The sequence below is a fragment of the Neolamprologus brichardi genome, chromosome 17, assembly GCF_056152115.1.
Source record: "Neolamprologus brichardi isolate AB-2024 chromosome 17, ASM5615211v1, whole genome shotgun sequence".
Lineage (NCBI taxonomy): Eukaryota > Metazoa > Chordata > Actinopteri > Cichliformes > Cichlidae > Neolamprologus > Neolamprologus brichardi.
Window position 1 is genome coordinate 31,474,260 of NC_142120.1, and position 26,116 is coordinate 31,500,375.

The window sequence follows — 26,116 nt, forward strand, 5'->3', positions numbered from 1 at the left end:
TTTATGGTATTCTTCAAGGCAAAGCTTCAATTCGGTGATTAGTTGGAGTGACTGTCTGTTCACAAAAATTAATGTGAGCAAAGGAAAAAAAATCCTCCAATTATTTGCTCGCCTAAAGTGTTGTAGCTCTCTGTCTTGTCAACTGGTGCTTTCTGTTGAATGGCCATCGGGGTTTGATTCTTTCTTCTTTTTTTTCCCTCTCCCCTCCATATTTTTGTTGTGTAGCCTAGTGAGGGAAACATCTGCTATTGTACTGCAATATCCGTCTTTGCTACTTGACTGTTGAATATCATATCAGTTTTTTTTTTTTAAAAGATACTTTTTGCCAAGACGGTGAGTTTTCAGAGTGAGAATAAAGTAAGTTGAATCTGAATTGTGAGTTTGCTGTTTTACTCCCAGATTAGATCATAGGCTTTGTTGGATCATGTTAAAAACTCAGTCTTGTTCCAGTGCTATCAGTACAAACTGTTAAAGGTCTAGGTAGCGTGATTGATTTTGACTTTTATATGCAGCTCTTTCCAGTTTTCGTTTTGTGTGTGTGTGATTAATAATGATGGCACCTTTCCCAGGTATGCATTTTGGCCTGGCCTGACCCAATTGCCTGCATATTTGGGCAAGCCTCTTTTCCATTGAAAGACATGATTTCCATTTGCCATAATGACAGAGTAATGGCATCACACCTGGTGCTCCACCCTCATTTGCTTACACATGGAAACACACAGACACTTGTGCAAGTCAGTCTGACGCACTAAACAAGAAACTTGGCCCAAACTAAGCAAACACATAAATTTCTTTGAAAAATTGGGTGGATTTCTTAGATGCCTTCCAAAGTAGGAAATCACCGCCCAGTCCATTGTCTTCCTGTCTGCTGGGGCCTTCACTTTGCCCCACACCTTACAACCAAGCGAAAATTTATGCCAACCTTTTACTCAGTGTTGTGCGCCCATATAAATACACACATTTGCTCTTTTTGTTTTTTCCTTATCCTGTTTCTGTTTGCATTGGGGAGAAAAAAGCCATCTATGGTATAATGCTACCATGTGGACCCGACAACAGAACACTGCCTGGATTTTTAGTTAGCAGGACATGTCAGTGGTTTGGACATTTATCCAAATATACCGTTTATTTAAATATTTACTAATTTTCTACTAATTTATTTATTTGACTAAAACTTTGTTGTTAGGCTAGTAGCATTGTTACTATTGAAGTATGGTCAAATAAAATGTAGTGAACTTGTATTTTCCTCATTCCTACCTCTGAAAATACAAATTTAAACTGCTGATTTATTCTGTTCTGGGTTTAACTGACAGACTAGCTCAAGTTCGGCTTTACTTTCATTTAAATATTTATCCTGTTCACAGGACATCATTTCATTTACCTATGGAGAGTTTAGTCTACAATCACAATATTCTCCTGTTCTATCTGTCACTCACCTATGCGTCTTCAGCAAGTGAACTGCTCAGCTGTGAACCCATTGTGAGCTGAAGCTCTCATATTTGGACACTTTGTTCCCAGTAGAGCGCAGATGATGCATTATTCATTCTATTTTGTACAAAGGTGACAAAAGTAGAGACATTCTGTACTTGAGTAGAAGTACAGATACTACTGTTAAAAAATACTCCAGTAAAAGTTGAAGTACTTTATCAACTTCTTTAATTAATAATGTAATGGCTCAGTAGATTTTCTTAGTGTACAGGCTGGTGATCATCTGGGCTGCTGCTGAGGTTTACTGATTTTTGTGGATGTACACAATGAATTCAACCAGATGTCAGCAGATGTTTCATAAGTTTACCTGGATGACTTCCATCGTCTACACTGACAGTACACTGTTATGCTGGCTTTTTTTCTAGATGGTTTAATCTCTCTGGCTTGGCTTTAAAACTGAGCTTTCGTTGTTCTGAAATTGAGTGGACAATCTGGCCAAAAGGTCATAACATGACAGTATGCAGTAAGATGGCCTTTATTTATCCCTGAGCAGTGATAAGCTTTGTAGATAACCCTCTCTTAAACCACTGTCAATAGCTCCTGTCATCACTGCCATCCAAGAGCAACCCCTAAGCCCAGCAGTTTGGTGATTAAAACGGTTAATGTGCCTACATCTATGGCTCAAATTAACCTAACATATAAAATCCTACAATATTGAATATATAGCTAGTTACAAATAACAACAACAACAACAAACAATACAAATAAGGGCGATGGGAGCCCCAGCAAAAAGAAACAATAACAGGAATAAGACTACAAACCGTCAGATTCTTGCTTCTCCGCTAAGCTAATATCAGTAGGCTAAAGTATTAGAGTTACTTGTATAGGGCTGCTAGTAACTCCCACCTCAACTTGTTATTAATAAACAGAAACTGTAAAACCAGCAGAGGGACGATGCTGTTGGTGATGGAGATGAGGGAGGAAATAAGAGGGATCAAGGCACCACTTACCAACCTCCATGCTATAGCTTCACTGGCTTTATACGGTTGCGAGTGAGCCTTGTGCAGCCACTCAGGTAGGAATACATCAGAGGAAAGAGCAGGTTGATGAGAATGGCAGACAATAGGGGGTTGATGCATGTGCTGGTGCACTGATGGTGCTCGTAACAAAAACAAACCTCCATGATGTGCTCCAAGTCAATCTTGGTGAGTAGCAAAGCCCTAATAACAAGGTCTCCTTTGCTCTCCTTACATTTATGCTTTGGGACTTTTTGAGGGTAATGTTTCATCTTCACTCTTAAGATCTGTTAAGGCTTTAGTCCTCTGCTTTGCTGTAGAAGTGTTTGATGATTCAGCTCCACCCTACTCATGGCAAACTCTGTGGTCTTGGTTAACACAAGTCCTTGTAGTTAGGTTTAGCACTCACTATTCTGTGGCATGACTCTGGAGAGAACACATGCCGCTGCTTGTGCCATTAGGTTTTATTCTAGTCCTTTCTTCCTCTGCAGCATTATATTTATTTTATGATGATCACTTGGTGTATGGTCTGCTATAGTTTGACGAAATAGCTATGTGGAATATTAAGTGTTGTGAATCCACCAAAAGATTCAGTAAGAGATTACTAAGGAATAGATCATCATACATCATGTTATTCTTATCTCCCAAACGGTTTGATGTATTACGTTTTGTTGGCTTTATCTGACGGCAGTAGTAGAATACTGCAGCTGCTTAGGGAATGATTGTTTGGTTGTAGAGCACACCCAGCAACCCAGAAAACCCGACCACATTTCACAGTTACTGCCCAAAGCATTACCCCAGAAGAAGTGATTATTATGCGATATTGGCCAGCTGGTGTCCTAGTATTGAGTGTATATGTCACGGTTTCCATGGTTTTTTTTCTTCTTCTTTTTTTTGTTTTTTTTCATTTGCACGCAGTCACACAGATGGACAGGATCTTGGAAGCAGCCAGATGTATTGTCTTGGACAGATTAGAGCCGTGTCCATGTTGTGCTCTGAAATGAAACAAGGGCATTTGTGTTTGACTGTGAATTGAGTACAGTGAGAATAACAATAACCTTATATGAAAACACTGTTTTTCATGAGCTGCAAATAAAAATGTGCATTTCTGTCTCTTCTAGAGAAAAACTGTTTCTGTGGCACCTGAAGCTCATATTTCCTCAGAGCAGTTCAGAGTTCACTCAGAGGAGGTGAGTAATCAAGTAATAATTACATTTCTTGAATAGTGTATCACAAAAGTTTCTTCTAAACCTTTAGCGTTTAAGTGTGCCCTGAAACCAAAGTGTGTTGATATTGAATTGAAGTTGGGACCATTATTGATCCTTTATTTTCTCTTGCATTTGCCTCTCCATTAACGATGCCTATTTTTGTTGCAGGGTGTCTGACAAACAAACCTTGAAGCAGATCTTGACTGCTTATATTCACCCTACAGAGTCGGACCCTGTCACACGTCAGAAGTGAGCTTTCCCCCCCCTCACATTTGAAATCAGAACATGTGTTTTTTTTTCTTTTCGTTTTTTGGTTCAGTTTGTTTTTAGAAGCTGAGATATTTATTTGAAAAATGATGTAAAAGCTCTAAACATTTCTTCAAGAAACTGAGTCTGTAAAAAGAAACCACTTCTAAGTGAAGGTTGAGACACTAACATAGCCACACAGAAATTTGTCTGTAATTAAAGTTTCATCATTACAACAGGAAAACCACCATGTTCATGTGTACTTATTGTGTACACATTTAAAACTGTAGGATAATTAAATTCAGTTTTATTTATATAGCAACAACAATCACACCTTACAGCCAAGGCTTGTTTACCTTACAACAAGGTAAAGACCCTACAATAATATAGAGAAATCCACAGCAATCAGACCCTTTGAGCAAGCACTTGGTGCCAGTGGGAAGGAAAAACTGTTTTAACAGGAACAAACGTCTAGCAGAACCAGGCTTAGGGAGGGGGGGCAGCCATCTGTCACAACCAGTTTGGAATAATGGGGGAGAAAGACAGGACAAATACACGCTGTGCAGGAGAGCCAGAGATGAATAACGTAGAGAGGGTGTCTACCTCCCAAAGCCAAACTGGGAGCTGGTTCCACAGAAGAGGTGCATGAAGGCTGCAGGCTGTGCCTCTTCTGTTCTACTTTTAAATACCCACAAGTGCTATATAAATCCAATCCATATAAGTTCAGGACCTTGTATGTGAGGAGAAGGATTTTAAATTTGATTCTGGATTTAATGGGGAGCAATTAAGAGAAGCCAGTGTGGGAGAAATATGCTCTCTCTGTCTGGACCCTGTCAGTACTCCCTGTCAGTTGTCAAGGGACAACTTTGACAGTACTGAATTACAATGGCCCGGCCTAGTAGACAATTATTCGAGTAATCTAGTTCCCGTGAGCTGTTAGTACCTTTCCTTGCTTTGGAATGTGCTCCTAGATAAAACTTTGTCCTTGCTTTGTGGCAGTGTGGACAAGCAGCAACTGTGCATTGATTCATTTGGGAATAGTACTAGTGACTTGCCGTCAAAGTGAAAACTATTTCTGTGATCTTGGGAGTAATTTCAGGTATGTGATCCCTTGTGTTTAGCGTTATTGATTTTTATAAATCTGCTAAAATTCCAGCTTTACTTAAAACTAATCTGTTTCATTCAGCAATAGAAATTCAGCTCACACCGATTTGTTTAGTTATTTTTTTAAACCCATGAATAAAAATAGAAAACTTAACAATGTGATAATAGACCTAGAAGTTAACACCTCTTTGATGTATGGCTTGAAAGACCTCTAAGTTCGGGGATAATGACTGCTGCTCAGCCCTTTGTTTTCTCTTGAAAAGTTTTAATGAGCACTTTTTATTGTTGGCAGCGAGTTTGAAGTAGTGTTTTGTTCGTAGATTCTTCTAGTTGAGAAAGAGAGCGGAGAAAAGGAAGCCAAATGAATCATTCACAGTAATTATAGTTGAAATGTGGATGGTAGCATTCATTGTTAATGGTTTGATGTCAAGTATCCAATTTGATCTGCTTCAAAATTGTAATGCATTGTATACAGATTTTTGCATTGCCCAAAATTGTCTCGTAAACTGTCACATTAAGCGTCTGAATCAGCTACAGCAGATCAGCACAATAGAGTCTTGTGTTCAAATAGAACCATGGTTTTGACTTGTGGGTCTTAATACGCTGTAAAAGCTCTCCTGCTATAAATCCTGCTTTTAAAACTGCTTTCACTATTTTCATTATTTTTTGAACTCTGACAATACTTAATGCTTATTTTGATCTACAAAAACTATCATTACTTTTTTTGTACAATGGACCCTGGGTGGATGATATCAACTGGTTGCAGTGCAGAGCTATCATTACAAAGTTGCTATTTCTGGGCCTTTATATTAACTGTTTTAAAAAACACACACACACACACACATTACGGTTTTTGTTTGTGATTTCCAGGTGAAAGAAAACAAAGGAAATGATATTAGTCTTTAAAAAATGTCCTGATGATCAGAAAAAAAGACAAGAAATGGGCTGTAGTTTTGGTGGACATAGACAGCTTCTAAAAGTTGACTAAAGGAGCTCAAAAATGATCCTAGCAATGAGCTAAAATGAGGATGACTAAAACCAAATGGTGTGCTTACAGGTTTTGTCCCACATGGAGTCTAAACATCTTTGGGTAATGAGTGAATATCGATTTCCTTTTAGACTGCTTATGAAAAGGGAACCGGTGGTCACCACCGACATCACCCAGGTACACGAGCCTGCTACTTCAGTCAGCTCAGCAATCCGGATGTGAACAGTAGTTTCTAATTTAGACCGACTGCAGCAGAATGTGCCTCTCTTGCTGTCTTCATTTTGATGTGCAATTGAGGTTCATGTTTTACTCCTCAACAACGTTGGGGCCATTCCACCCATCTGACAACAGTGACAGCCTGGTGGTAAAATGACTTTCTTCAAATTTTAGAAAACCTTAGACACACCGTGTTTTAAATAGCAAATTTAAACTGCTGATGACAAAGTTAATATAAGCTTTACATTTTTGTGTAGTCAGGGTTCAGTTCTAGTAGTAAACCCTCATAGCCTTAATGAACTGAAAGCCTTGGGAGGCTCATGTTCAATAAAAGATTTTGATAGCTACAGTTCACCGTTCCACAGGAAGTTTCATAAATATTACTGTCTAATTAAAATGATCTGTAGAATGTGAATGAGGTGGGTTGCCTGTAACACTCTGGTGATTTCTGCTACTGTGCTTTGTCACAGCTATGCTCATGTTTCTCAGAGTGGATAGATTGGCAGCTTTTAATAAGTTGAATTTATCTCCGTGCACACAGAAGCTGTTTTTCAAGAGGTAATCTTCTGTTCTGATCTTTGCTATCGATCAGCTCAGTACAGTTCAGTAACACAGGATGTGGTCGGGGTCTCCGCACGTTGACATGCATTTGCTCTTTTTTTTCCATTTCCCAGGCTCTTGTTTCTCCCATCCTGAACAGTAGCCTTTGAACAGGGCAGCTTCTTAGATTGCACTATTTCTTATCTGAACCTCTTACAGAGCAGTGATTTGACTCCTCTGACCTAACCTTTATACTGATAACAGCGATCAGTGCCTTACTGCAAAATCCACATCAAGAGCATTGTGTAGAGGTGTACAGCTCTTTAAATAGAGACGTGACATAGTCTTTGCCAATCTTTTATACACAGGCTCTTTCTAGTTTCAAGCCAGTGAGGTTTCAACTCTGCATGTTCCATTGGCTAGCTGTTCGCAGCAGGCTCAGGTGCTGTGGTTGGCAGTACATACAGTGATTTAATTTGCATAGGAACCTCAGTGGGAGCCTATACATATGTCAGTTAGTATACCAGTGTACATTTGGATCACTGCTGTGCCACACTCAGTCAATGAGCTCTTTGTGTTTTGACCCTTTTCGTCACTACCTTAAAGCTAGTCACTGTGGCCATATGTTTAGTTCTTGGTGTTAACGTGAGTTTGTTTTTCAGGTTGAAGATGTATGTGCAAGCTCGGTTTGATCATGTCAAAGTCTTCATGAAAGTGGAGGGAAGAAAGGCTAACTCTGTCAGGTGAGATGCTCTTTCACTCCATCCCTAGCATCCCCCTCTGTACCTCCTCTCTCTCTACATCCATGATTCTTCACTGTGGCCCTTTACTTTCTTCGTCACCTCTCTTGTGCACTCTGTTGTTTTTGATTGATTGATCTAAGATATTCAGACTCCTCTATCTTCGCTATCTTTCTTTCCTGCATCTTCATCTTTGCCTCCTATGTCATTCATGCAGATGTATTCTGCTTTGCTTTTGAGGGAAGCAAGACAGAATCTCTGGGAGAAATTCAGCTGGTATCACAGAAACTCATGTCGAGGGGAGTTAACAACACAGTGATGGCACGGCAGGCATACTGAAAACAGTCCATGAGAAAACAACCTAAAGTGTCACACTGGGCACATTTAAATCTGGTCAGGGGTTTTTGATCTTTACCCCTAAGCCGTAAAAGGCTGATGGTGTAATGTTGTCACCCTGCCAGGTAAGCGAGCGGGCGCGCACAGCTAAGTTTGTGAAAGTGATACCTCGAGAACGAGACGACGTAGGAGCTTCATATTGATACCATAGGTGTATCTACTACTGTAGGACGAGGCTATGGGATAGCACTGGTGGTTGCTAGTATTTTAGAAGTTCTCAGCATCTTTTGATCACAGCTTGTTTTGTATGCGCCTTCTTTTTTTCTTTTTTTTTAACTTGTGCATTCATTTTTTGAACGGGTCAGGGAGAGGTGATTGTAGCACCCATCTGCCTCGCCTACTTTTAGGCTCTTTGGCAGCCTTCCGTTTCTACTTAGTGACAAAGTGAATGATGATCCTTGGTGCTCTCATTATATTTGCCCCCTGGCTGAGATGAGACATCATAAAACTTCCCATCCTTCATTCTTGTCTCACACACACACATCATCATCATTTTGCTTTGCAGCAGCAGGTTCAGCTGTACACTTCTTCTCAGGAGATAAATTCAATTTTATAAAGGCATATAGAGGGATAAGAGATTTACCAAGAGTGTCTTTCAAGCTCTTACCTTTTTATCCTTAATGCATAGTTTTAAATTCTTCTCATCTCTGAGGCCACAAATATGAACCTTGTACAAGCTAGTGCATTACAATAAGTTTATAAAGGCAGTAAGTTTTCAACCAATACAAATTTCCATAAAGTGTAGCACAGTATAGTATAGTTTACTAGTCACTTTGTTATATACCTATAAACCACGCTACTCGTGTCCCACCTTAATGTTATTTAAACCTAATACAGAGAGCAGGGACAGCAACAAGCATCTATAATAACAGCAAGGGAAAGCCAGTGCTCTGCAGCCATCAGAGCTCTGACTTGCTCATGCATGGACTCTGAATCCTCTATCAGCAGCTCATACTTGAAGCCTTGTAAGACGATAGTCAGGGTCCGTATGGATTGCACATGGTTTTCTAGCACATGATTCGAGAGCTTTATTAAAGTGAAAGTTTAGGAATTGGGAACTCCGTGCATCACCTTGAGCTCTTTTTTGCATTCTTTAAACCATTCCTGAAGTACTTCTGGAGTGTTGCAGGGTACATTATCAAATTCACCCTGTATGTTTTATCTGTAAGCATAAAGCATCATAGTTCTAATAAAATATTGATACACTTTTTATGAATGGCAGTGACACAGAAGATGATGGTGGAGTTTTGCCGAGAGCTTTAATAATCATGTTGACGTGTTTCTTACTTTAAAGCTGATGTGGATGTTATAAACATAAAAGTAAATTCAAAAGGAAGTTTGTAGAGAACAAATTAGAGATGGAGCTGTGCTTTCTAGAAGTGTGACTAATGTGTGCATCGTAACTTTGTTCATTTAAAACCTTTTTTTCTTTACAATGATGCTTTAAATTGTACTTGTTATGTTACAACAGCAACACATTGTAATGTTCCATTTAACATTACTTTATTACATATTTGCATAAATGTATCCAGTATCGTTGTATCAAAAGTCAACCCCCTAAGGCTGTTCTCTTTAGGTGGGCGGGGCACATCATATGAAGTGATCATGTCAAGGTGGAAATAATAGCACAGGAATTTCCTGCTGAGATTTAGTTTTTATATAAATGAGTCACTACTTTTGTCATTTTTGGCAGAAGATCATTTCTTTCAAAAGGTTTTATACGTGACTTTTAACAGCGTTTGGCCTGATACACATTTAGTAGTCGTTAGTAATGAGTAACTGAGCAGCATGAACAAATCAATCTATTTGACATTCTCTCCTCGGTATCTGCCAGAACAGTGTTTTAAGTGTCTGTTAATTCAGAGTGCAATTTTGAGTTTTGAATCTAAAAGAATTCTAAATGAATTCTATATCTTTTAGGGTAATTATCTTATTAACTATGTACAGTTTTGCATCTCAGTCTTGTGTCAGCAGGTTCTACTTTAATGAGAAGAGAGGCCCTATCTGCGCTTGTATCTTGTTTAAGAGTTTCCAAATCCGGTCGGATTATTTCAACCACAAATAAGCCACTACTTTCTAAATAATGCAGACTTGGTGGAGAACCCCTAATTTTACAGTGTTATTAATGTTATGAAGTCATGGATAGAAGTAGTCATGGCTTCTTAGTGGTCATTTGCCACGTCTAACACAAAAGGTATGACTGCGTGTTTTTTGTTGTCTACTGGAATATCAACCACCTCCAATAAAGGAGTTCTTGTGCTAGAATAAGTGGCGCTTGTATAGCCCACATCCTCTTACTGGAAAGGTGAGCATGTGCATCAAGGGAACCATTCACACATTTCTGATGTTTGTTTATGTTTTTTTTTTTTTTGTGTTTATTTTTTTTTAGTCATTCCTCCCGTGTGATCCTGGGGATGCCCTCTCCTCTTTTCCCTTACCACTGCCTTTCCTCTCAGTCTGCCAGATCCAGGGTTGCATCCTTGATGTCTAAAATGGAGATGCTCTTTTTACAAAGCGAACCGTGTTTTTCTGCTTTCTGGGTTTTTTAGTTTTGTTTTGTTTTTTTTTTAACTAGTGTTGTGCTGTTGTCTTAAGGCAGTGATGTTCCTGTCCTGTTGAAGCTTTTCTTTTCCTCACATATTTGTGGCTAGTGCTTTCCTTAGTCCCCTGGAGCTTTTCTATCTGCTCTCCCTCGGCTTGCCCTAATGCTATGCTAAGTATGTTTCTGCACAGCAGATGCTTACCTCAGGTCTCCTGCTGGTTGCTGAACAGCAAGGCATTTATAAGGTATTCATTGGGTAATAATGACATTTTTCATCTTTCAAGTGACTTCAGCTTTTACACAAACACACAGTGTGAAATAGTGTTTGTTAAAAAGCACTGTTTGACTGTCTTCAGTTGTCACTTTTGGTAAAATCTGCTGTATTTTTTGTTTGGAACAACATGGGCAGACACATGGTGCTTGAATGTCTGCACTGAAACCGTTTTGTGTTACTTTTTAAACTGAACTTCTGTAGTGCAAACTTTTCCAAACCTGGCTTAAAGAGTAGTTACACCCTGAAATTAAGGAATAAAGGTGCAATTAAGTGTATAAAGTGTGGACAGGGATGGTTGCCTAGGAGACTGGCTGACCTGTACTGAATGTGGACATCAAGGTAGAGCTATTAGTCAGAGTTAACAGCCATAAGACTTTATGCAGTTCTGACAATCTAATTATGAATGTGAATATGTAGGCAAAATATGAATTATGTTTGTCTTTTTTTTATGCCAAAGCAACATTACAAAAAAGCCATTAAAACAGCTTTTTAAAATTGTGTTATGGTGTTATAGCCCAAAAAGAAAGCCTGATTTGCACATCTTAGTTTACAGATGGAGGTCACTAACTTTTTTTTTCACTTCTTTCTCTTTTTTTACCCCACTGGTTTTGCATTTGGCTAAAGTCAATGTCACTATTGTTAGCATGAGGCAAGACCCTACAGAGGTTGTACAGGCAGTCCAAATCCTCCAGGATGGCACATTAACACGTGCCTTTGCCAGAAGATTTGCTGTCTCCCAGCACAGGTCTCGTCTCCACTCTTTTGTCCTTGAAATCCCTGGACCCATTTTCAGACCCTATGCTGGTGCGGTGGGTCCTGGGTTCTTCCTGGTGCACGATACTTCCCTATCTCATGTTGTGAGAATATGCAGGTAGTAGTGTTGTGCACATTGCTACTGAAATATTGATTCTTGCAGTGCCAGAAATGTATGTTCTAGAATCAAATGTCATATTGAAATATTGATATTTTAGTGATTTCAGGTAAACTTATAGTTCATAATTAACAGGAACACAATGGAAAGTAACTATATTATTGAAATTGTCTGAATGATTGGTAGGAACTACTTCTTCCGCCTGTCATAGTGATATAAAAAATATGACTGTATAAATGCATCAGTGGGCGCACACACAGTTGAGGATCATAGGCAGAGTCACAAACAGCCAAGATGCGGTGTGTGACAAATGTGGCAAGGCCACAAACCTTGTTACACACAAACAATTAAACAATTAAATTGTGACACAAAATATGATGATGAAGTGAACCGAAGCAGGACGAGAAGGACAGGTGCTGCACGCTGAGTCCTTTGGTGCAGGAGAAAATGTGGAGCTGTTGGCAACGTGTAGTGCTTCTGAATTTTGGAAAGTGACTGACTTCTAGGCTTATTTTTGTGTCTATGTTTAAATGATGTCATTTCACTGCTTCCTTAAAATTACAGAATCCCATTTGTATAAATTGTAGAGCACTTAAAGTGGAATATGGAGATGAGGTGTCTTAAAATATACAACGTACTTGCTATATTTTTTTTTTTTTTACTGAGTCCTATTTTTGAGTTATTTATTTTTTAGCAGTGTATTTCCGGGAAACCATTGGGGGTAAAAAATCATTCATCTCTAAGATAAGAGATTTACCATCAGAGGTGGAGTTGATGGAGTTCGGCTTGTGCTGATCTGTTGTGTGATTTCAACATAGTTTGGTTTCCATGTCTGATCTGATGACGCATTCTGTATTTTATTAAGAGTATTGATACCATTTCCATAGGTTATTTTTAGGTCAAATCAGCCATGTGGTGGAACAGCTGCAACTTTTACTTGCATTCACATTTCTGAGTGCCTACTTTTTAGCAGTTAACAAAAATGAAAGGGGACATTGTCATTGCGTGAGGAAAAATAACTGAAGTCAAAATTTTTTGGAGGAATCCCGGAAACCTTCTGCAGCCAGCCGCACCCTGTGTGTCAATATCAGTTCAAACAATAAGATTTTCTTAACAATTAACAGCAGTGTTATTCTGTACAACGCTTGTGCAATTGGACTTGTGTAATTGTATGTTTGCAATAGATTTATATCTTAATCTAATAGTTTTCAACATCACAATACAGAAATCGTTCCCATTTAAAACCTCCAGTTTCATATTGCGATGGCCGTCCATCCCCAAAACAGCTCAGTCTTGCACGTGGTCTTGCAATGCCTTGAGCTCTTTGTCATGTTCCTAAAGACTTTCTCCAGTTTATTTTGTTGTGTTGTTCTGCCAGGTAAGGCAACAACTTTTGGGTGTTCAGTGTGTTTCCCAGAGTTCAAATCCACATGAATACCAGGCCTGAAGGTTTCCAGCTGGAGATTTGCGGTGTGACGGAGTGGTCGGTGTTGCTTGACTCATCTGTTGTTGGTTTTAATGTTGTGGCTGATTGGTGTATGTATTCAATGGTCATATTTGCAGTTTCTCTATGTCCTTCCCATTTTACACGGCTGTCTCTTTGCTGATGGGTCTCGGCAGCAGATGGAAAACAATGGGAACCTCCCTGAAGAGAACATCAGTGTGTCCTCTGTTCATTCACAAGAACATTATATAGAGACCAGATGTGTGCACGCTCTTGGCTGAGGCACCTGGTCTTGATCTTCAGGAATATCCAGGATTCATAACCACAGGCAGCCACTCTCTCTGTTTGCCAGCTAACCCTCTTAAATGGTTGTTTACCAACATGTATGTTTTAATTTAGCCCCCCCCCCCTAAAAAAATGTAAAAAAACATCCGTTAAGAGTAACCTCTTTATCAGTAAGACATAAAAATGGATGACATGGAAACAGTAGATATTTGGTGTGCTCATCAAAGTGGATGCAATCATTGTAAGTTTGCTACTTTCTTGCACATTGTGGCTTTTCTCTGGATTCTCCTTTTGATCTGATATGTCACTTTGTTTTACTTCAGGAAAAAATGTGCTGTGGCTGTTAATATGTAAAATAATGTGTTATTATAATAATAATAATAATAATAATTATAATCTCCATTAATGACCTGTAAATGTCACATTATAGCAGAGTGTTTTGATTGGTGCGCGTAGTGGGTGGATACCTGGGTGGATCTAATTTTCATGTGATTTTTCCAAAACAAACAATGGCTTAAGTCAGTTACGGTTTGACAGTACACATGTGATGTCTTGTGTTTTGGTGACAGCAACCTAAGCTGGCTCTGTGTTGCAAGCCCATGTCTCCAATCCAGTCAACTATTCAGATCGGTGATTTATGACCATCTCTAATGCGCCACAGGTCTACTTTAAGACAAAGCTAGGCTGATGTCATCAAGTGCAAACAGTTAAAGGAGCGGTAAGAAAGCTGTGCTTGAGAGATGTCGTCGACTCTCAACCAAAGTCAGTTTCCATCCCACGAGACAGGCACTGAGCAGGATCTCGTTTTTCTGCCAAGCCATGACTCAAATCTCTATCAATCCTTTAATGATTGTCAGCCGTCACTGTGCCACAGGCGACAAGAGAAATAAAGAGCTGCAGTTGCCAGTTTAGGAGGTCCAACAGTAGTGATCTGACTTTATTTTTGCATTACATCTCTTTGTTATAAACACTCGTTTGGTCTCTTTTGTGCTTTCATTTGATTTAAAATAGGTATCATGAGTTGGACATTGAGAAAAACCTGAGGGATAACCTGAGCTACAAAACACTGATTGAATATCCTGTGCTGCATGTTGTACTCAAAGATCACTGGAAGGACTATCCACTGAAAGGACCAGGTAAAAAAACAAACACACCCACCCTAATCTCAGCCCTTTTTCTCATCTCATCTAACTTTCTGTTATTTTCCCCTGCATGCATGCTTTTCTGCTGATTGCCAAACAGCTTTCAGTAACTAAACAACAGGATGAATATATAATGAGTTCAAATACTTTGTAGCCCCCAAACACCAACCTCTCTCCACTCCCCCGATTCCAGCAGCATTGTATCATGTCCTGGTTTCTCCAGCTGAGGCTTTAAGACTTTGTTCCCTTATTTTTCACTATGGCAACATGCTACCCAAAAGGAAATGAGCGTGCTCTGTTCAACATCACTTACACCACCTTAACCTCAACTGCAATTGTGGCCAGAAAGAGGATCAAACATGGCTTATTGCTGAAGATTGACCTCATAAGCTGTGAAGTGAGAATAGACGAGAAAACAGGAGATGAGTCCGTGCTTTTTCTCACCCCTGCGTCACTTTCCACTACTGCTGGGTTTTCAGCGTCGAGAATCAGTCGCGTCAAAACAGGACAGCGTGTCACGAAAAGCACGCTCATCCGTTTGGTTCCTGTGAGATGTGTACAGTTCGGCCCAGCTGTGGTTATCGCAGTACTTTCGGTATGATCACAAAAGACCACACAAACACAGTATCACAGTTGCTGTCAGAGCCAGACTAGCCGAATGGCGAATGAGATCATTTTTAGTCTGAGTGTGTGCGTGTTTTTAGTGATAAGGCCTCGGTACCACGCTGTTTTCCTATAAGGTTAGCTGTAGAAACACACTGATGATTACACATGCCATGGACTGTGAAGCTAGACGGGAAATGATAACAAGCAATAGGACAGCGTGGCAGCGACTGTATCTGCTAAAGTAATGTTGGGGGTCTGGCAGGCTCCAAGCATGCACCGTGCAGCCAGACAGTTTAAACTGAATTCTATATTTTGTTCTATAAACAGACCTGAAATATGACAGAAACCATTGGTAAAGAGTTAAAGCCTTAGAAAGTACTGTCTGCAGCCCCAATGTAGCCAAAAGGTTAAAGTCAGTTATCTTTGAGTTTCTGTCACGCTGAGCTCACTGGTCACTTCACTGGAAATGTTGCAATACCACTCTTGGGTGTCAGATCTACAGGGTGGGACATTTATATGGATACACCGTAATAAAATAGGAATGAATGGTTGGTGATATTAAAGTCCTGTTTGTGGCACATTAGTATATGTGAGGGGGCAAACTCCTCAAGATGGGTGGTGACCATGGTGGCCATTTAGAAGTCGGCCATCTTGGATAAAACTTTTGTTTTTTCAATAGGAAGAGGGCCATGTGACACATCAAACTTATTGGTAATGTCACAAGAAAAACAATGGTGTGCTTGGTTTCAACATAACTTTATTCTTTCATGAGTTTGATGTGTCACATGGCCCTCTTCCTATTGAAAAAACTAAATTTGTATCCAAGATGGCCGACATCTAAATGGCCACCATGGTCACCACCCATCTTGAGGAGTTTGCCCCCTCACATATACTAATGTGCCACAAACAGGACTTTAATATCACCAACCATTCCCATGTTATTACTGTGTATCCATATAAATGTCCCACCCTGTAGTTACCGTTGCATATCGCTTTCAACATAACACAAGTTGTTCCCAATGCTTCTCTTTTTCTCTCATGACTCTCATGTACATGTTTAAACCTGTTAGAATTTTACCATAGGAAATAACTGTGTGCAGTCACCTTATAAAAATGGGATTATATTGTTTCAGCTGAACCTGCATCAGCTTGTGCTCCTTTTGCAACAAAGAATGACAAGGTGGGCCAAGAGAAGGAAACTGCGACCCAAGTTTCGTCATCGCCACAAAGATCTCCCACAACAGGAGAAACCAACATCAGCAGAACTGCCCAAGAGATGGAACCCCCACCACAGAAAAAGGCAAAGAGAGGAGATGAGGATGAGGAGCAAGAGGAGGGAGAGATCACAGACAGTAGTGATGAAGACGATAAAAATATCCCATGTGATAAAAGCTGCGACGATGCCAAAGATCCCAATAATGACACGAAAGTGACTAAAGATGAAGTGCAGTAGAAGTCGGTGGTGGACAGTGTTGTTATTAATGAACACAGTGACAGCAGCAGGGATCAGTGAATGATGAGGGGATTACTGAAGAACGTGCGGAGGTCAGCATGACTAAGTAGGGGGCTCTTAAAGAGCCAATGGCTATTCTCATATCCCTGCCTGTGGAGATGAAAATGAGTCAGCTAATGCTGCTGACAGCCGGGGGATTGGAATGACAGTATCCAGATACTGAGGCTGTGACGCTGCACACGTCACAGGAAGTCATCAGTCTTCTGTCAGTTTACTTTAGTCCTTTTTCAGTATTTGTATATAGGTCATTTTCAGTAGCGAGAATAATTGTTAATGAAATGTATTATTATTTGCACTTAGAATTATTTCAGTTTTTATTTTTATACTGACTGATTTCACAAGTGAATCACTGATAATATTTAGGATTTTGATATTACTTTAATTTCAAAGCAATATATATATATGTTAGTAAAATAAATGTGTTAATAACATCACGTTAAAAATATTGTTTTGTTATGAAATGAATTTATTTTAAAAACCATCATCTGTACAAGGATTGGTGTGTTTTTAAATTCAGTTTTTATATTTGTCTGGACTTCTGTTTTGTCAAATAAAATCAGTGTTTTGAAATGTTGGTTTTCATGATACTTATTTCCCCTTTATGTGTAATTCTCATACTGCAAAGATAAAAATATCTTTTTTATTAACATAGAAAATCTTATAAACAAAACTCTGAGGCCATCACTATGTTTGCTGATGTAGCTGTTTGACAGCTGTTTGAGGGTTTGTGATTTTTTAAAAAAAACCCACAAAATTTAATTTGCATAATGTTAAATCTTCAAATTCTAGGGGCACTTAACACTCAAAAATACAAAAGCTCAATGCAATTTATTTCGTTTCTAAGTGGAAAAATGTAAATTTGCTTCCATATGGTGGACAACAGGAAAAGCCTATGTATTTGTAATGTATTAAGTTCACTGGGCTTTTATGGGCTTTTTCACTAATTTTCAGTCTAGTCCTTGTATCTTATTATCCTCAGAGAGCCACTTAATGCTGACTTTGTCCTAAATCTCAAGGGATTCTCCAATGTTGTCTCCACATAACTGATAACATCACAAAGAACCAATTTCATATGCTCTCGTTCAGCACTTTGTTACCTGCAGCCTTTCACAGAATCCCAGAAATTCAGGAAACTGGAGAAGTGGGGGACGTAAAAAACTAGATTAGCAGTATGTGAAAGTCCTTAAGAAACGAAAAGAAAAAAAAATCCAGCAAAGAAGGTCCATCTGAAAAAAGTCTGTTTGGCAGTAGCTTAATTTTTCAGCAAGACAAACACACTGCAAGTCCAGAAAAAGTTTTCCTTCGCATCACAAATACAAGAAAATGCCATTAGTCATGGACAGGCCTCCCCACTGCCTGGACCCAACATCAGGGAAGCAGTGTGGAATCGTCTTGATAGGAAATGGAACAAAATTAACATCCAAAGAGGAGCTTTGAATATCGTTCAAGAAGCCTGGACAACTATTTCCGAAGACTGCTAAAAAAATGACAAACTGATAAACAGTTAAGGCTGTCTTTAAGAACAAACGTCGTCATACAAACTATTGACTTTTACAATTATTAGAATTGCACAAACTCTGTTGTTGCCTTATATGCTTTATTTTCATGCATGTTTGCACATGTTTCAATAATTTGGTGCAACCACCTTCCATTTTCCTAGCAAAGCGTAAAGAAATAGGGGGTGACTCAACTTTTCTTTAAGGTGAGTATCAAGCCCGGTGTCTAGCAACACTTGGTCACGTTTCGGATACAGTTAAAACGTCTCATAAAAGGACCGCAACTACTGAACAAAGGAAACGGTGCTTGTAGAGATCATGTGATATAATCGTAAACTCCAAAGCTAATTAATAGCTAAACTAACAATAACCAAAAAATGCAGAAAAGAACTCATGCCCGTTTCACTCTCGTTGAGCAGTGTCTTCCTCTGTTCATTTAAGTGAAAACTTCTGGAAACCAGAAAATTGTTCCTCAGTCACCTTTAAAGTTCAGCAGCTCTCCTTTCTGTCAAGCTTCACTAAGATCATTAGTCTCGTTTTTCCATCAACTAATAAAAATTCATGTTGACATGCTTGTTTTTCCTGACGCCTCAGGGTGTCTCCCTGTGTAAATGTACTTACGTATATGGTGCCTCCATGTTCTGTATTCTTACCTAATGTTAGTTTATTGCCACACAACAGCGTGCCAGTAATAACTAACCATGCAGCCCATTGGTGGGGCCCATGTTTATGGATGTATTTTTATGACCCCTTGCTAACCTTTTTTTGGATGTTAACCCTGATGGACGGCTACCCTTTGATGTCTGCCTTGTGATGACGCATTTTCCACCCTTTTGCAGTTAAGGGCGGTGATCTCACAAGTGATTGTGCCTTCTCGCTTCAAATGAGTAGTGCAACTTTAGCATCTGTGTTCAAATTTGGGCATACGTTTTGAACCACACGCTCATATCCAGATAAATCTAGAAACACTTTGCTATGTAAACATTATCAGCCCAAAGTATTGTTCAATGTTTTGGCTTACAACTTTTAATTTTACAGCTGCAGATCGGAAAATGCTTTCTAAAAAAACAGTTTTTAACAGCTCTCTTGGCTCTGTCTAAAAGTTTTTTTAAAAATTGCCTACATGTATCGGAAACAGTTGGATTGTCTTTTTTTTCCACCAGTTGCCTGAGTTTAATAGACAAGATATGATTCGTTAATTGTGTTTTATACTGACTGGCGCACAAAGCCTACACAACCAGTAGGGGTGTTTTGTCCTTCAACCAAAAAATAGTGGTGCTTTATTAGATCATAGAAAAATATATATATCAAGAATGAAAAGAGCAAAAAAAACAAAACAAACAAACTCTTGATTCTTTTGCTTTGATGTAGTTACTTATCTAAGGTGGAAAGTTTTTTGTTTGTTTGTTTGTTTGTTTTGTTTTATTTTTTGCTTCGAGCCCTGTGTACAGGAGCTGCATGCAAAAAGATCTTTTGTTAAAAGGGTTGGCGTAATAAGCAAATGCTTCAGCCAATACCTTTTGATTAGCCTTGTCTCATGCTTTCTTGCTTTGTGGTAATCTTTATTCTGTCTTCACTGAGATATTTGAATGCTAATCAATAAAATTAAAAATAAAAAAAAAATCAAATCATTTCATACCCCGTACACTGTTGCTGCATTGTAGCTCCTTCACTACTGTGTACAGTATACAATCTAACATTTAGAAATTGTTCAAGATCTGTTGTCTGAGCAGTACCAAAGACTACCGCTACAGTACAGTACTAAAGAGTGGCTGCTCCTGGCTCATCTGTTTCTTGTTTTTTCTCATGGCTCTTCTTGTGTTGAATTACCATCTATTTTATTTTAGCAGTTCTCTTAATTTTCTGTCCCAATAAAGTTACTCAATGTGACCACACAAAAGTTGTGCCTTTGTTGCTGCTTGCTGTTAAAATGAAATTGAGGCTGTTTTTAGTCTGCGGATAGCACAGGCACTGGAAATAATGCCTCTATATTATCTAAATTGCCTTTGAAATTTCTGAAGTCGGTTCCCACTTAATTTTTCTTAATTTGATGGGTAAGGCTCACTTGTACTGCATGCAGAGCTGTTTTTCTTTTAACAAGACCAGCTCTGGGGATATGGCTCTGCTGTGGTGACCAGGCAGGTACTGAAGCATAAAGTCATGCTTCAAGAGCCAGATGTCACATGTTTGCATGGCACATTGTGCATCCTAAGAGTTACGTTTTGCAAGCGTACTTCACATTTTATTTTATTTATTTTTTATTTGTGTTCCAAGTGAACAGAAGTACAACTAATCGAGGCCATTCGCTTTCCCCAAATATATTATGTGACATTTTGGACCATCCTACAGTAATAATTTACTGTGGTCTGTTCTTTATCAAGCTCATAGAGCTAATGGGAAATCTGAAGACCCTTATTTTGCAATACTACAAGTTTTCTCTGGTCAACAGACGTTACCTTTTCAGCATGTAGAGATGTTGTAAGATGGAATTATGTGTGAGTACTTTAGTGTCATTTTGCACGGAGCCATATTAAGCCACTTTCAAGGATACACTGTGCCTGAAGGCTCCCATTGAGAGAGTTCTGAAAGTGTGACTCCTAGTAACATTTTATGTAGCATGAGCAAAAGGATAGCATAGCTCCACACCTAATTAATTCACAGTTCTTGTCATACTGTCATGTTAGACTAAACCTTCCTACAACTGGAGACAAGATATGAGAGCCACGTCACTAATAGTTAAACAACCAAACAAGCTGAAATTGAGCATTTACCAACATAAGCTCGCATCCTCTGAACAGACACAAATACTGAAGACAGTGAGGAAATAATTATTTACCCCTTGCAGAATTTGTAAGTTTGCTCTCTTTAAAAAGAAAACAACGCTCTCTCAGGTGACACACAGATTAGAATTGATTTATCAGTCACAGATACTTGATGCATGCTCAATCATCCAGATGAACAGAATCCACCTTTTGGGAATCACAGATACTTGTTATCTATCGAGACACTCATATAAAATATATAAAGCACACCTGTCCACAGAATCAGTTTTTTCCATTACAACTTCTTCACGAACATGGGCAAAACCAAAGCGCTGTCAAAGGATGTCAGGGGAAAGATTGTAGGACGACATAAGGCTGGAAAGGGCTACAAGTCCATCAGCAAGAAGCTTGATGAGAAGTTGATGACTGCTGCGGTTACAGAGAATTGGAAGAAATGTAAAATTACCATCAGTCGTCCTCAGTCTGGAGCTCCATGCAAGATCTTACCTCATGGGATGAGGATGATCATGAGAAAAGTGGTAGATCAGCCCAAAACTACACGGACTGATGGACTGATATCTTGCAACAACTACAAGGTCGCCGTGACCCAAAGACCTATTATGGACACTAATATGTCTAATATGGACACTGGATGACTTTCGCGCATTCACGGGCCAATGGAAGGGACAATGTACCATAAAATTTTGAACAAAAACCTCCTTCCCTTCAATGTTCCTTAGGCAGAACACTGAAGATGAGTTGTGGCTGCGTCTTTCAGCATGACAATGACCCAAAAAGTCCGAGGATGCTAAAGGCGTGTGCTGCTGAACTTGGGGAGCCGCTACAACGAGTCTTCAATCTCAGTCTGCGACTGGGGAGAGTGCCCACCCTATGGAAGACATCCTGCATCGTCCCGGTCCCCAAAAGGAACCGGCCCAATGAGCTGAATGACTTCCGACCGGTGGCACTGACATCACATCTTATGAAGACTCTAGAGCGGCTCTTCCTCAACCTCCTCCGACCACAGGTACAACAGGCCCAGGACCCACTACAGTTCGCCTACAAGTCGGGTGTGGGAGTGGAGGATGCCATCTTGTACCTCCTGCATAGAGCCCACTCACACCTCGATGGGGGAAAAGGCACGGTCAGGATCCTGTTTCTTGACTTTTCCAGTGCCTTTAATACCATCCGGCCCTTTCTGCTTCAGGAGAAACTGAACAGGATGGAGGTGGACCCCTGCCTGGTGGCTTGGATCTCCGACTACCTCACCGACAGGCCACAGTACGTCAGGCTGAAGGACATCACGTCTGACACTGTGGTCAGCAGCACAGGAGCACCACAGGGAACTGTGCTGTCCCCTCTTCTCTTCACCCTGTACACCTCTGACTTCTGCTACAACTCTGAATTATGTCACATTCAGAAGTTTGCAGACGACACAGCCATCATGGGGTGTATCTGGGATGATCAGGAAGAGGAGTACAGAAGTCTGGTGAGGAACTTTGTCACATGGAGTCACACAAACCACCTGCAACTCAACACCTCAAAGACTAAGGAACTGGTTGTGGACTTTGGGAGGTCCAGAGCAGGTCCACTGCCGGTTCAGATAGAGGGGGAGGAGGTGGAGGTGGTCAACAAGTACAAGTACCTCGGGCTGTGGGTGGACAATAAACTGGACTGGTCATGCAACACAGAGCACCTGTACAAAAAAGCCCAAAGCCGACTGTACTTCCTCAGGAGGCTGAGGTCTTTTAACATCTGCAGGAAGCTCCTGAGGATGTTTTACCAGTCAGTGGTAGCTGGAGTACTTTTCTATGCTGTGGTGTGCTGGGGGAGCAGCACAGCAAAGAAGGACTCATCCAGGCTGGAAAAACTGATCAGGAAGGCTGGCTCTGTGGTTGGCATGAAGCTGGACACTCTAGTGACAGTGGCAGAGAAAAGGACACTAAAGAAGCTGCTGGATATTATGGACAATGCTGGGCATCCTCTGCACACGGCCATAAACAACCAGAAGAGTCTGTTCAGTGACAGGTTGCTTCTCCCAAAGACAAGAACCAACAGACTTAAAAACTCCTTTGTTCCACACGCCATCAAACTGTTTAACTCCTCTGTGGAGGGGAGAGGAGGGGAAACAGGAGGACAAAGGAGGGGGGAACAACTAAGCTGTAGTGTCTCTCCACTTCACTGTGTAATACCTTTGTGCAATACTTTTTGTTAACAATCATACTTGAAATGTGCAATTCACTTGTATTTTTATTTTTATTTTTATTCCTATTTATTCTATTTATCCCCTTTGTATATTTTATCTATATATGTCTTTGTATTTATATATGTGTGTGTGTGTGTGTATATATATATATATATATATATATATAATATTCTTGACTCTGTAACTTCTGTCGGTGCTGTGCTTTTTTTGGAAAACAAATTTCCCAGAGGAACCTACCCGAAGGATTAATAAAGTTCTATCTTATCTTATCTTATCTCAAAACATCTCGCCAAAGAAAAAAAGAGTGTCTACAGAAGAAGCACATTAAGGTCATAGAGTAGTTTAGCCAGTCTCAAGACCTCAGTCCCATATAAATCTGTGGAGGGAGCTAAAGCTTCGAGTTGCTAAAAGCAGTTGTAACGCAAATATGATATCTGTTACACAGTCAAAAAACCTAAAGTATTCAGAGAGTTTCTGTAAAGAGGAGTGGCCCAAACATCCCTCCGGAAACGTGTGCAAACCTGGTGGTCAGATACAAGAAACATCTCGCTGTGCGTGGCAACAAGGGTTTCTCCACCAACTAATAAATCATATTTTGCTTGGGGATAAAATACTTATTTCACCAAAAGACAAATGCAAATCAATGTATAACTTCTATGTAAAGGGTTATTTTCTAAATATTTTATTGGTATTCTGTGTCTCTCCATTACAATGAAACACTGTTCACATGAATATGAATAAAAAATAAAAATAAGGCAGAAATCTTGTCTCTGGACTCGCTCCACAGACATTCCCAGTTGTGTGCAGGAGGTGATTCACTTGTTCCCTTTGTCTGTTTTATGTCAACCTGACATTCTGAACTAACAGAGCATGCTTGATGTCTGTTATCCTTTTGGTATCAGTTCTGGGTTATCGTGGTGAAATCATCCTGAGTTTCTTTCTGATTGTACTTTCTGTTACACGTCAGTGTAGGAACTGTGCACAAGCATTATGATTTTTCCATTTTCCCAGAACTCTCATTTCCCAGCTGTAAACCTGTTCATTGCAGAGAGAATATAAAAAGGACTGTGTTTATACAGATCCAACGTGCTTTACACTTTACAATCCATTAACCTATTTGCAGAGACATGAGCATTCAATGTGCCCACCTAACCAACAGAAGCAATTAGGACTTTAGTCTTCTTTCAATGAGAATGGGCATGTGGACAGGAAAAGAACCATTAGTCCTGCATTTGGTGGGATGTAGCCTTGCAGATTTACATCTTCTTGAAATAATAATGCAAATGCATATTAAAACCATTTTTGAGACTATATTGAAGCACATGCAAAATGGCTTGTGGCTGTAATGAGCGCACTGATTTAATGTGATGGGACACATTGATGATCCAGGGACTTACACAGATGATTTTCTATTGTGGGAGTTAGAGACTAAACTGGATAAGAATAAAACTGTCTAGGTCAGGGGTGTCAAACTCAAATACACAGTGGGCCAAAATTCAAAACTGGAACAAAGTCGCGAGCTAACGTTAATATTTATTGAAATATATTTATTCCTCCAGATATAAGAATGAATCTTTTCTTATGGACTCAAACACGTTTTGCTGAAAAACTGAATATGGAACAAGCAAAGCTTAATACTAAACAATATATATATTAGCTGTATAATATCAGTAGGCCAGCTCTAATAATAATTTGGTATGGCTTTGCGGGCCAAATGTAAATAGGCTGCGGGCCAAATTTGGCCCGCAGGCCAGAGTTTGACACTTATGGTCTAGGTCAATGTCTAGATCCAGTTTCTAGACAGCGACCTATGATGGTCTCTCAAAGGTGAATACCTGGTAGACAGGCACACACCTATTGGGACATACTGTAAAAAAAATCATTGCAGAGGAAGAGCAGGAGTTAAAGGATACAAACTGGGCCGGTGGTGAAAATTTCTTTGACATCCATTAGCTGCTGGTGAAAAAGGACAGGATGCATTATTCTGCTGAAAGCCTTTCAGCAGGCGCCTTTCCTTTTCTTAGCTGACAGGAATGGCAGCCAGTGTGGTCTTCTGCTGCCGTAGCCCATCTGCTTCAAGGTTCAACAGAGATGCTCTTCTGCATACCTTGTATGTAATGAGTGGTATTTTGAATTGCTGTTGCTGTTGCCTTTTTTGTACTCTTCTCTATATACCCTAGAGATGATTCTGTGGCAAAATCCCAGGAAATGAGCAGTTCTGAAATGCTCAGACCAGCCCACCAACATCCATGCCACGTTCAAAGTCATTTAAATAAACTTTCTCCCCAGTTCTCATGCTCGATTTGAATTTCTTCAGGTCATCTTGAGTATGTCTACCGGTGTAAATGCACTGATTTGATGCCTTTTGATTGGCTGATATTTGCATAAATGAGCAATTAAACAGTTAAACCTAATGCAGCTGCTGGTGAGTTTATGTGATTACCTTGTATTGGAGTGCTAGTCTTGAAGAGATCTCTGCTTAGGCAATCTAAAGCTCTGCTGAAAGACTTGTGCTGGTCATAGACTAAATTACGAAGTGATTGTTGGCAGCTGACTGACTTTACTGGTCAGGCATGTTTAAACCTTCTTTTGGCTGTAGTGGCTGTTGTGGTTAAGTTGGAGATGCTGCTCCATGTGAAGGAATTCAAGTTTTTAAAAGCCATCAAAGGCAAGATGGAGACTGGTGCAGCACTGGCATTTGGAGTGATGCGGGCATTTTAATAATACCTATCGAGATTTCAGACCTCATTTATAGTCATGAATTCAGTGGGAGTATATAGAGTTCTCGCAGCAAGATGAAGCTCAGCGAGACTCTTGCTCCTGTGCATGTAAAGAAGCCAAGGTAGTTAGAATGTTTAAAGCACTTTGAAGCTTATTCTGTTGGAAAGAGTTCCTGTGAATGTCATTAAAAGTCCCACCTTGCCAGCAATATGAAATGGGATTGTAAGCTTTTGAATGGGAGTTTTTCGAATCTACCCGAAGTCTGTGTTTTCTATCTGAAAGAGCTGGCATTAAGAGCGCTAGTTGTAAGACAGCATTTAGTAAGCGCATACGTGTCTCTTCTCAGTTTTTTTTTTATATTTTTGTGTGTTGACC

The 26,116-nt window shown here is 39.8% G+C and overlaps 1 protein-coding gene across 1 annotated transcript in view; it reads left to right on the forward strand.

Moving 5' to 3' along the window:
- znhit6 (zinc finger HIT-type containing 6) overlaps positions 1-17,126 on the forward strand; it is a 38,108-nt gene extending 20,982 nt beyond the window's left edge. The window contains exons 6-10 of the mRNA XM_087830528.1: positions 3,563-3,631; positions 3,818-3,898; positions 7,406-7,486; positions 14,307-14,431; positions 16,177-17,126. Coding sequence (XP_087686654.1) covers positions 3,563-3,631; positions 3,818-3,898; positions 7,406-7,486; positions 14,307-14,431; positions 16,177-16,496 — 676 coding nt within the window. The 3' untranslated portion in view covers positions 16,497-17,126. The remainder of the gene's footprint in view (positions 1-3,562; positions 3,632-3,817; positions 3,899-7,405; positions 7,487-14,306; positions 14,432-16,176) is intronic.
- Positions 17,127-26,116: the final 8,990 nt, after the last annotated feature.